This window comes from Eurosta solidaginis, chromosome 1 (assembly GCF_040869045.1).
Source record: "Eurosta solidaginis isolate ZX-2024a chromosome 1, ASM4086904v1, whole genome shotgun sequence".
Taxonomy (NCBI): Eukaryota; Metazoa; Arthropoda; class Insecta; order Diptera; family Tephritidae; genus Eurosta; species Eurosta solidaginis.
Window position 1 is genome coordinate 87,115,620 of NC_090319.1, and position 12,561 is coordinate 87,128,180.

At 33.4% G+C, this 12,561-nt stretch overlaps 2 protein-coding genes across 2 annotated transcripts in view; one reads left to right on the plus strand and one right to left on the minus strand.

The window, feature by feature from the left end:
- Window positions 1-12,561, plus strand: part of mRRF2 (mitochondrial ribosome recycling factor 2) — a 112,840-nt gene that overhangs the window by 26,391 nt on the left and 73,888 nt on the right. The window lies entirely within an intron of this gene.
- Window positions 1-12,561, minus strand: part of LOC137236425 (uncharacterized protein YdcI) — a 34,004-nt gene that overhangs the window by 20,641 nt on the left and 802 nt on the right. Inside the window, exons 4-5 of the mRNA XM_067759022.1 lie at window positions 12,219-12,532; window positions 11,922-12,160 (exon numbers count right to left, since the gene is read on the minus strand). Of these exons, the coding sequence (XP_067615123.1) occupies window positions 11,922-12,160; window positions 12,219-12,532 (553 nt within the window). The remainder of the gene's footprint in view (window positions 1-11,921; window positions 12,161-12,218; window positions 12,533-12,561) is intronic.

The following is a 12,561-nucleotide window of genomic DNA, read 5'->3' on the forward strand; positions in this document are numbered from 1 at the left end:
TTGTTTTTAAATGTACTTTTCGGAAAAAATACAAAAAAATTATTAAAGTTTTTTTTTGTAATTTTTCAGTTTTTCGAGATTTTTCGAATTTTGCCATTTATTTTTTCTCATAAAAAACTTCAATCAATTCTGCAATCATCCCCACTAATTCCGGAGTGGGCCGATTATTTTTTTTTTATTTAATTGAAAAAAAAACTAAAAAAAATTTTTTGTATTTTTTCCGAAAAGTACATTTAAAAACAAATTAAAAAAAAAAAAAGATACCAAACGGTCCATTTTTGAAAAAGTTATAGCATTTTGAAAAAAACACCGTTTTTTTTTTTTAATTCATAACTTATTTTGAGTTGGACACCGTTTTTGTTTTCAAACTGCTATAACTTTTTCAAAAATTGACCTTTTGGGATCTTTTTTTTTTTTAAATTTGTTTTTTAATATACTTTTCGGAAAAAATACAAAAAAATTTTTAAAGTTTTTTTTTTCAATTAAATAAAAAAATAATCGGCCCACTCCGGGATTAGTGGGGATGATTGCAGACTTGATTGAAGTTTTTTATGAGAAAAAAAAAATGGCGCAATTCGAAAAATCTCGAAAAACTGAAAAATTACAAAAAAAAAACTTTAAAAATTTTTTCCGAAAAGTACATTTAAAAACAAATTTAAAAAAAAAGATCCCAAACGGTAAATTTTTGAAAAAGTTATAGCATTTTGAAAACAAAAACGGTGTTTTTTTAAATTCATAACTTTTTTTGAGTTGGATGAAAAAATTTGAAAAAATTCTGAAAAACGTCTTTCGTAAGCTAGAAAAAATTAAAAAAAAAAAAACTTTTTTAAAAATAAGCTTTTATTATTTTGGTTAATAAAATTAACTAAAAAGTAAACAATAAATTGACTCTAAAGAAAGATAACACTTTATAAGTTCATTGTAAGCTTAAACGATAATTAGGCTTTTTCGTCTGCGACAAAAAAATTCTATATTGTACATAATTATATATTTTTAACATTAAAACTTTACACCTAAATTATTAAATCTTACAGTTTATATCACAGACCTAATTGTTCTAATAAAAAACGTGTTAAATTTTGATGGTATAATTAAGAACATTTAGGATCTCATTTTCTTGCTATCGCAATGTAACACACTTTTATTAGAACAATTAGGACTGTGATATAAACTGTAAGATTTAATAATTTAGGTGTAAAGTTTTAATGTTAAAAATATATAATTATGTACAATATAGAATTTTTTTGTCGCAGACGAAAAAGCCTAATTATCGTTTAAGCTTACAATGAACTTATAAAGTGTTATATTTCTTTAGAGTCAATTTATTGTTTACTTTTTAGTTAATTTTATTAACCAAAATAATAAAAGCTTATTTTTAAAAAACTTTTTTTTTTTCTTTAATTTTATTTTTTACTTTTTAGTTCGTTTTATTAACAAGTAATAGAAGCTTGTTCTTAGAAAAGCTTTAAATATAAGTAAAGGAGGTGAAACAAAAACACATATTTCAGTTACATCTGCGTATAATCAGATACGATATAATATAGAGACATTGCATAGACGAAAAATCGTGTGAGGCAAGCTTCACAAAATTCTAGTAGGTCACATTCACCACTTACCACAGCAGAATTTGTTAAACTACCACTGTCTGTATTTGTTATTTAATAATTATTTGTACACTTTTTATTCAGCTAATGTGTTCAGAATTTTAACTTTTACTCACTAAAACTCCAATCAGTGTATTTCTGTGCTTAAATTATGTTAAAAATTGTGTTAAAGTTTTTGGTGTGGTGAAAGTGACCTACTAGAATTTTGTTACGCTCCGCTGCTTTCCACCGAAGTTCGCGCATGCAATATCTTTATATTCAAAAATTTTTGGTATAATGCGGATTGGAATTTATTAGTACACATTTTATGCGCAGCAACTTCAGCGGTGTATTCAAAGTTTAAAGCATAGTAAAGTATTGAAGTCATGAGCCTGGGCATTCGCGCAATTTTAGTGATGTAAATTGCATGGCGCCAGCGCCAATGCGGTGCCAGCTCAATGGTAGCTCATTGACAAAATGACTCCAAGCGAATTTTTGACGCTACTTAGTAGTGAGTGCGTAGTACATTTTACTTGCGCTATTGAGTGAAACGACTTTTGTGTGTCAGGCACGAGTTTGGTGTTATTGGCGCTACTGACACTGAGCTGTTGACGGTAGCGCTGGTAGTTCAGATTTTGAATCAGAGAAAGAATTGATGACCCGTGTAAATTATTATGGCTTTGGCCGTGTAAATTATTATGGTGTATTTGTATATTTTAGATTTAATGCACAATTAATATATGTGTGTTTGTGCGGCCAAATAATAACAGTAGTATTGCTAAAGTGCTGCTTAGTTGATGGAATGTCGCTAATTTCCTAGCGATGATCAGCAGATTGTCAATATTTCGTTCAACGGACGCGCGAAATTGCCACATCTGCTCAAATTTTCCAAGATTTTCCATTCTTGATTTAACTTAAGCTGTTATGCCAATATTTTTCAGCCAGCTTTTTTCAAATAGGTAATTTTTCCAAAAGCAAAATAAATTACAGAAAAGATTACAGAGTTAAACAGCCTTAAAAATTCAGCTATGTTGGTTATACACAGAAATACAACAGAGGGTTGTGTCTCCGCTTTTCGCAAGCGTTGAGATTCACCACGCGTGACACGCGTGATTCACCACGTCCAAATATCACAATCCACGGATAGGTACCGGCGGGTTTGTATGGGACTTAGGATGTTATGCCAAAGTAAATACAAATCTTTACCGATAACTGTGTTATCGATTAATTTATCGAATTCTAACAAAGTAATATTGCATTGTCATCGGAGTTATACATGCGTGCAAAATTTCAGCTCAATCGGACACCGGGAAGTGTATCAAATTTAACTTGCAAGATTCCATTACAGACAACAAAAGTGAAACTAAATAAAAGCTTATAAAAATAAAAACTTTCAGCCAATTCTAAAGGGGTCGGGTTCAAAATTGGTCGAAATGGGATGGAATACCCCATATATTTTAATAAATTTAGCTTAACAAAACACAAGTTTAACTACAGTTCTAATGTGTAGTCAAGCTTTATTTGATTTAATTGTACAAAATTTTTATGTAGGACTGGTTTAGTTGTCCTTTTACACACATTTAAATCATGGCATAGATGATCGTCATAATTTGTTGGGGAGCGCAGTGGACATAAGTACTGTTAAGAGCTCAAAAGTATAAAAACGCAGTGCTTTGATTTGAAAATAGCACATTTAATGCAAGTTTGTGATTTATTTAATTTTTACCAGCTAGAAATTGTGTTGGTTAAAACCATAGATGTTAAGTAATGATTAGATAATGCTAATGATTGCTAATTAACCTTCATTTGCGAAATTCTCTAATTCATTAAATAATTAGAATTAGTTCAACTAATTCCCATTAGCTAATTGAAATTTTTATTCTAATGGAAAATCTAATTGCAATTAGTTGCTATTAGCAAAAAAAATTGGTTTACCTTTACAATTAGAAATCGAATTGACTTCGGCTAATGCAATTAGATATTCAATTAGCTCGAATTAGAATCAATTATTTTGATTAAAATAAATTTTTTTCAAAGAATTATTGAAGTGAACGAATAATGATGTAAATAAATATAAATGATTCTAATTCGAGCTAATTGAATATCTAATTGCATTAGCAGAAGTCAATTAGATTTCTAATTGTAAAGGTAACCCAATTTTTTTGCTAATGGCAACTAATTGCAATTAGATTTACCATTAGAATAAAAATTTCAATTATCTAATGGGAATTAGTTGACCATTTCTAATTGTTTAATGAATTAGAGAATATAAACCAATTTGCTAATTCTAATTGGAATTTAACATGTATGGTTAAAACAAATTTTTGGTAAAAAAAACGCATTTTTTCGCTGAAACAGCGGTTTTGCCAAATTTTTCTTTAAAGATATGCATATCAAAATAAAGGCCATTTAACCACCTTCACAGCAATATTAAGATTTTTTATATAGGTTGCGAAAATTCGAAAATATGAGGTTTTTTTATTTTCGAAGTACTGACTTTTCACCTCGTATAACAGCTGTTATACAAAATCTTTCAAAAAACGTATTCAGCCATTCAAATAAAAGAAAAAGACTAATTTTTACTTTTTTAATTTGCTGAACGCGTTAACACAAAAAAAACATCGGAATGTTGATTTTCGAACTTCGAAAGCCGATATCTATTTTTTGGAGGCTAACTTAGGAAAACGGAGATAGTACTTCTTACACTTAAGCCTCAATCTCCTCAAAAAATTTGTTTTGGTCCAATACCCAGAAAAAAAGTTGATTTTGTCGCATAGTGTTATTATTATTCTATTCCACCGAATTACAAAAAACATGTAGAAGACATCAAACGTTTTGAGTGATAATTATAAACACGACAGGTACGAATTTGATTGTGAAAATAATTCAGAGAAACAATTTTATGGCCAAAAAAATTGAAACTTATTTCGAAAAATTACCATCGAGAGGCCTGTGAAAGAAACACTTTTAGAAAATTGCTGAACGAAGTGGGTATTTTTAAAATTATTCCTTACATCGCTACTTTTAATGCGACGAATAAAATTGTGAATTATTGTTTTACTTCAGGCAAAATGCAAGTATCTTCACTAGATTCTTATCTTCACGAATTGAGTGAAGCGTTAAAAACTTTGAAAATTCATGTGATTGTTGCACATTTAAAAGAGGGGTTGCAATATCTTGAAAATAATCACGGCTTAGGCTTTTGGTAAGAACAAAGTGGGGGAATATGTATGTATACCGAAATATTTTAATTTATTGGCAGCGCTATAAAATAAATGATATGAATATAAATTTAGTTAATAAAACGATAATGTTTTCAAGACGAATTTAGAATCCGAAAGCGGACCCCTAGGGTCCGAAATATGGGGCCCGATCCACAGTTTTTTTGCACAGAACACCTTTCCGCGTTGGCGGCTTTAGGCCGCGGTTAAAAAAATAAACCTAGGTGGGTCCAACACCGGTTTGGGGATCAAAATTACATGCGCACAGAGCACCTTTCTGCATTAATAGCTGTGTTTTTTTTTACATCTATAGACGTTTACGCTTAAACTTTAAATACACCTCTGAAATTGCTGCGCATAAAAAAATTAGTACTACTAAATTTCAATACGCATTATACTCAGATGTAACTGAAATATGTGTCTATGAGCCGTACCCTTGCGCTTCTTTCGCAACCAATCTAAGGCTCTGTGCGAGTTGACCTAAATTTCTACCTAAATAGAGGAAAAATCCTAAATCACTGGTAATTGTCGGTAAGGCAGTGCAAAATAAAAATTTAGAACTTTTATGAGCATACTTTTTAACCTAAATTCAAATTTCAAAAGCAAAAATATTCACCCTTATTGTCACTGTATACTCACGACGACGTGTTAAATTCGGTATTGCCATCGTCGTTTTCGATAACTATTCACCCTTATTGTCATTAGCGTCGTCGTCACTGAACGACGACGACTCACGACGACGTTTCAAATTCGGTATTGCCGTTGTCGTTTTCGATAACTATTGACGACTATCGACACATGTTTGGTATTTGCTAAGCAAATTTGCTGTCGTCGTCGCCCTCACACGACGCCATTTGTGTCGACGCTGTTTTTACTGACGACAGAAGGAAGATTTGTAAGTAAAACATTTCTTTTTTAACTAATTAAATATACATATATGCAATATGCATTGTTTTTTTAGATATTCTAAATGAAAATAACGAGTGCGCAATAATTCGAGGTTCTTGTAGCTGGGCTAGAAAAAATCGAAGTCATTTCCGATTTTTTTTCTATTGAGTCTAAGCGCTATTATTTTCGTCACTAGAGCTCCTAATAAAACATTTTTGTAAAATCTTGAAAAGAAATATTTAAACAAATCTCAAATCGCGAACGAAAAAAAGATACAGAAATAGAAAAAAAAAAATCGAACAGCTGATCCATGATTGACAGAGATGGTATATTTTCCTTTCGTTTTATCGATAAATTGTCGTCGTCGTCGTCTCAACAAGCTTAGCCAATACCGATATGGTGGCGAAGAGGCGACGACGTCGATACAATGTGACGTCGACTGAAATACGACGACGATGTCGACAATGACAATAATGGTGATTGACGACTATCGACACATGTTTGGTATTCACCCCTATTACGGTTGTCAACGTCAACCATCACTTCGTATCGTCGTCGACATCACGTCGTATCAACATCAATGTCACGTCAATGCATAATTAATATTTACTAAAGCCAGAGTCATTGGTGCCGTATGTCGTATCGCTGTATCCGTATCCCTAACGTAATCAGCTGTTTATCGTTACGACGGTAAACCAAAACCCAATTGGTTGGCTATGATACGGTTACGACCTTAGCGGCACCGATAATCGATTGCATTGATTCTCATAAGGTTGGTCGAATCAGCTGTTAAAAGTTTACCGATACGGTTACCGATAAAGCACCAATATCTCCAGCTTAAGGCAATGTATTGATGTCGATAAAAATACGATCCCTATATTTTTGACAGCTGTTTATTTACAATTTGTATTGAGTTAATTTTTTTTTAGTGGACAATTTGTGGATCTAAATAACTGCTGAAATCTATTAGTGCACAATTAAGCATTCCGGGCAAAATACACACAAATAATTTGTTTACGAACTTTAGTGAATATTTTGTAGATGATTAGATTTCTCTTTAGTACACCATTAGTAACTCCCTACCTCCCAGAGCGTGGTGCACTAATGGAAAACTTAATCGAATTCGGGAGGGGTATCAAAATACCCGAATTGACCCCGGTATTAATAATCTGAGGGAGGAAATAAAAAATCCTTGAAATTTCACAAAAACCTTTTAATGAACGACTTGAAAGCTTGCAACTGTTTTTGCAAATATTTCCTACCGTAAGTAAAATTTTTATTTTTATTAAAATCGAGGTCAATACGTGTCTTTTGGTACCTCTCCTGAATTTTTTGGGCGTGTTTTAGCAGTCGACCGCTACTCTAGAACATTACCACAATTCTACTAAACCGACTGTTGTTGGTTATTTTGACTACTTTCTGAAATTGAATAAAAAATTAATAAATAAAAAGCATAAACATCATAAAAAGCTTATTTTTTGAATTTTTAATAGTTGAATTCTGTATTGCTGCGCTTGTCGTCACCAAAAACTGTGTCGACAAACTTTGTGTCGCATCACGTCAACACAACTTCAATATTGTTTTAGCCAATACCAAAAAAGCGTCAACACCTATCAATAGTTATCGACGTTGACAACGCCGATACCAATTCATGAGCGTCGACACTAATTTTCTCACTATTGACAACCGTAATAGGGGTGACTGGCTAAACAAATTCGCTGTCGTCGTCGCCCTCACACGACGCCATTTATGTCGACGCTGTTTTTACTGACGACAGAAGGAAAATTTGTCAGAAAAAATTTCTTTTTTAATTAATTAAATATACCAAATGTAATATGCATTGTTCTTTTAGATATTCAAAATGAAAATAACGAGTGCGCAACAATTCAAGGTTCTTGTAGCTGGGCTAGAAAAAATCGGAGTTATTTGATTTTTTTTCTATTGAGACTAAGCTCCTCTTTATTATTTTCGTCACAAGAGCTCATAATATAACATTTTTGTAAAATATTGAAATGAAATATTTAAACAAATCTCAAATCGCGAAAAAGATACAGAAATAGTAAAAAAAATCGAACAGCTGATCCAGAAATGACAGAGATGGTATATTTTCCTTTCATTTTATCGATAAATTGTTGTTGTCGTCTCACCAAGCTTAGCCAATACCGATTTGGTGTCGAGGCAAACAATGACAATAAGGATGAATAACTATTGGCGACTATCGACACGTTTGGTATTCAACCTTATTGTCATTGGCGTCGTCGTCACTGAACGACGACGACTCACGTCGACGTTTTAAATTCGGTATTGCCGTTGTCGTTTTCGATAACTATTGACGACTATCGACATATGTTTGGTATTGGCTAAGAAAATTTGCTGTCGTCGTCGCCCTAACACGACGCCATTTGTGTCGACGCTGTTTTTACTGAATTAAATATACAAATATGCACTGTTTTTTTTAGACATTCAAAATGAAAATAACGAGTGCGCAATAATTCGAGGTTCTTGTAGTTGGGCTAGTAAAAATTGGAGTTATTTCTGATTTTTTTTTTTTCTATAGAGGCTAAGCTTCTCTTTATTATTTTCGTCACTAGAGCTCATAATAAAACATTTTTGTAAAATCTTGAAATGAAATATTTAAACAAATCTCAAATCGCGAAAGATACAAAAATAGTAAAAAAAAAATCGAACAGCTGATCCAGAAAATGGCAGAGATGGTATATTTTCCTTTCGTTTTATCCATTAATTGTCGTCGTCGTCTCAACAAGCTTATCCAATACTGATTTGGTGTCGAAGTGACGACGACGTCGATACGATGTGACGTCGACGATGTCGATGACGACAATGACAATAAGGGTGATTGATTTTTCAAATAAATGGCTCTTGTCCATTCACTTTAAGTAAATCATAGATCATAAAGCGATGATCCCTGCTGTGATTAAGGTCCAATCGATTGTACGTGATGGTGAGCTCAAATTTGTTGAAGCTGATGTTGGCGACACAATTGGATCCTTCTCAAATATGGACCGCAATCTGAACATATTTGGCAGCCAAGTGCACTAATTGGCCTAAAGAAGTTACTGGAGGCGTGCCAACATCACAGTATTGAATTCGAGATTGTGGAAAGTCATTGTGCAAGTAAGTGCTCCACTATGTCCGAAAAAAACCTTATAAAACGGAGCCACTGTATTTTCTTGAACCGCTATCTTGGGATAGGTACTTACCGCGGACCCTAATTGACCTCTGTTCTTTTTGAGCGTGAAAACGCATCAAAAATACCAAATTCCCCGTATTGGTATTATTTTCGTAGCAGAAATGGTAATTGTTTACCTTAGCTTACAACTGCTAAAACTCGTCCAAAGATATCAGGAGAGGTGTCAAAAGACGCGCTTTGCACTCACGATCACGAATCCGAAAATTTTCATGTGGCTGTTGTTGCTTTGATGATTTTGTAGTACCCACAAGAAAAACTGTGGGTAAAGTGTTTTGCGCGGATATAGTTTTGGCCTCCAAACCGGTGTTGGACCCACCCAAGGTAATTTTTTATATTTTATAGATCCCACCCCGGTTTCGGAGCGCTCCGGGCCATTTTTCGGTTTTTTGGAAATAACTTTTGACAGAAATAAAATTTTGAATTTCCGCTCTCGGATTCGTAGTCCTGGGATCAAAACGCGTCTTTTCACATCTCGCCCGATATTTTTGGTCGGGTTTTAGCAGTTGTGATCTAAAGTAAACAATTACCGCAGAAATAAACAATTTAGGTTTTCCAATCAACTCGCAGTTTTGACAGCCTTTTCCTAAATTATTGCAGTGCTGGAAAGTTCCAGTGGAATATTAGTTTAGGTACCTAAAATGTAGGTGAACTCGCACCCAGCCTAAGTCTCTTATCAAATATCAACAGAAATCTGCTGTTCTATCAATCAATTAAAACTTACAGCTTGCGCTGTCATCTGGCGTATGAGAGCAACTGCCGGTAATGCAGTCAACTATTCACAATAGTGCCATGGTACAAATAGATTTCTTTGTGTGCTCACAATCGTATTCCTAGCAAATTATTTTAATAAAATATAGCTAAACAAAAGCACTACGACCAAGATTGCCCAAAGTACGCTAATAGCCCCAATCTCCATCTGTACAACCAAAACTTTATTTAGATTTGAATTCCAAATAAGAGCGAAAAAGGGACCCATACATAAAAACAGCAATTAGAAATAATATGTGACCCGATTTGGTGGTCAACCAAATATTTAAATACTTATTTTTTAGAAATATTATTTTATTTATTTTTGAGTTTATATATTTTCCAACTAATTAGAATTTTCTTTTTTTGAAGTTATTCAAAAAATTTAAGTTAACACGAAAACTCAATTAAAAATTATTTTAAAAATTTAAGTAAAGAGTGTACTCTTTGTAGTTAACACTATATTACTATACCCGGCCTATGAAAAGGTGGCTTATGACTCAAAAAAAGAAAACTACTAAGAAACAAAAAACAAACAAAAAATTAAAAACAATAAAAGGCAAAAAAAAAAAATAATAAAAATCAATATAGATAAAGAAAAAAAAAAACAAAAAATGGGGTCATATTAGCACTATGTCCTCGACATTGACCCTGGGGTAAGCTGAAAGTGGTTAGTTCATTAACATCATTTTTAAGTAATATTCAAGTAACACAATAAATCAGAATTGAAATGAGAAGAAATAGCAAATTACGAAAGAATTCTTCTTTAACGAAGCATAAAATTAAGACTATTTTATATATATATGGATTAATATTTATAATTATCTAATTTTTAATGCCTTGATATTGTAAAATGATTAACTTTATAATAATTCTAGTTATAAATCCACAGAAACTTTTTATAAACACTTGTACAGCTAGAACTCTTCGTAAAAACCTGAATATCAGTACTAGTCTATACGTAGCAAGTAGTTTAAAACAAAAATGTTGATTGAACGTGAAAGGGATCAGCTAGGATTTAGGTTTTTGCGGATTATGAATCTATTTTTTATGTACTAAGACCGTGTTATTAGTTTTTCTCCTCACTACTTTCAACTGTTAAAACTCGTCCAAAATTATCAGGTGTCAAAAGACGCGTCTTAATCCCAGGGCCACGAATCCGAAAGCGGAAATTAAGAATTTTATTTCTGTGAAAAGATATCTATTTCCAAAAAACCGAAAATGGTACCGGAGCGCTCCGAAACCGGCGGTGGGATCCATAGTATTTTTGCGCAGAACACCTTTCTACATTGGCGGCATTCAGCAGCGCTTATAAAAAAAATTACCCTGGGTGGGTCCAACACCGGTTTGGAGACCAAAACTATATGCGCGCAAAACACTTTTACCCACAGTTTTTGTGGGTACAACAAAATCATCAAAATTTCAACCACATGAAAAAATTTCCAATTTCGGATCCGTGATCTTGTGTCCAAAGCGCGTCTTTTCAAATCTCTTCCGATATTTTTGGACGAGTTTTAGCAGTATCGATGTTGGTGGTCCTTTGACAGATACAAATCCAGTACGTTCCGGTAACAGGCACAAGTCCGATCATTTCGGGAACGATTTAGTATGACCACATGACAGTTTCTAGGCCATCTCGCCCTCCCACCCCTAGATACATGAGGAAATTGGGGTCGCTAGGGCCTTGGTCGCAGGGATGCACCTTAACGTTAAGCTAATCGTTTATCAAAAAATGTCCACCCTTTCCGTTGAAACACTTTGAAATATTATCGATAAAGAAATTATCAAGATAAATTGTATCTCGTTTTTAACTGAAACGAAAAGCTTTCGTTAACGTTAAAAACGCTAACAAAAACGTGATACTTCATGTTTGAATTGTGCTGGCAATGCTATAGCCATGGTGAAGCCGTAAGGTGGTAACAGCGAGCGGACATACACACAAACTCCATGTACTTTGTTTGTGTAATTCGTTGGTGGTAATGTCAAAAATACTCAGAGATATGTTCGTACTGTCAAAATTCATGAGAAAAGTTGCAATCAGCTTGGCTAATGCTTTCACCTTAATGACTCCGCCATCAACCAGCTTTGCCAGCATAGTTTGCAATTAATAATCAACATAAACGATTTGATTTCGTTTTGATATGGCAGAAAACGAAACAATCTCATTTCGTTAATTTGACGTTCTTAACGTTATAAGCGGTTGTATGCAATTATGCAATTATGTTCATACAGCTAATATCAAACAAATCTGAATATTATGTTTATACTCACAGCCTTCGCAACTCTTCCAGTACTCCAGTATGTTTGCTGATATTGTGTGAAATAATATGGCATATTCCCACCAGCACTTTTTCTACATTATCCAAGTCAGGGTTATTGTAATCAATTAATTTATCCAATTGCACCTCTGGCGCTTCACCGAATAACAAACAATCGGCTGCATCACCCAAACCGAGTGCTTTTGCGCGTTCTGCTAGTGATCCTTTGCTAGCAGGCTTATACGGCGCATACTAAAAACAAAATTTAAAATTTTAAAACATGTACATGTGTCTTGCAGGTTCCTCTTACCAAAAATTCCAATTCCTCGTTACTTTTAGCACATAAAATTTCTGTAGCCACATCAGTGTCAATTTGTTGCTCTTTTTCTAGTTGCGTTACTATTGTTTCAGCGCGTTTACGCAACTCTACAATTTCCGTGTACGAGTTCTTTATATCACGCAAACGCTCAGGTGTTATATGATCTATCAAATCTCGGCGATAACGACAAATAAAAGGAATTGTGTTTTCATTCTCTAGTAAATTTACAATATTTCTTGCCGTTGCGGGCTCTACATTTTCCTTTTCCGCAAGAAGTTCATCGACACGCCACACCTTCCGTCGTGCTATTGTTGATATAAAGGGATTAGTTTTA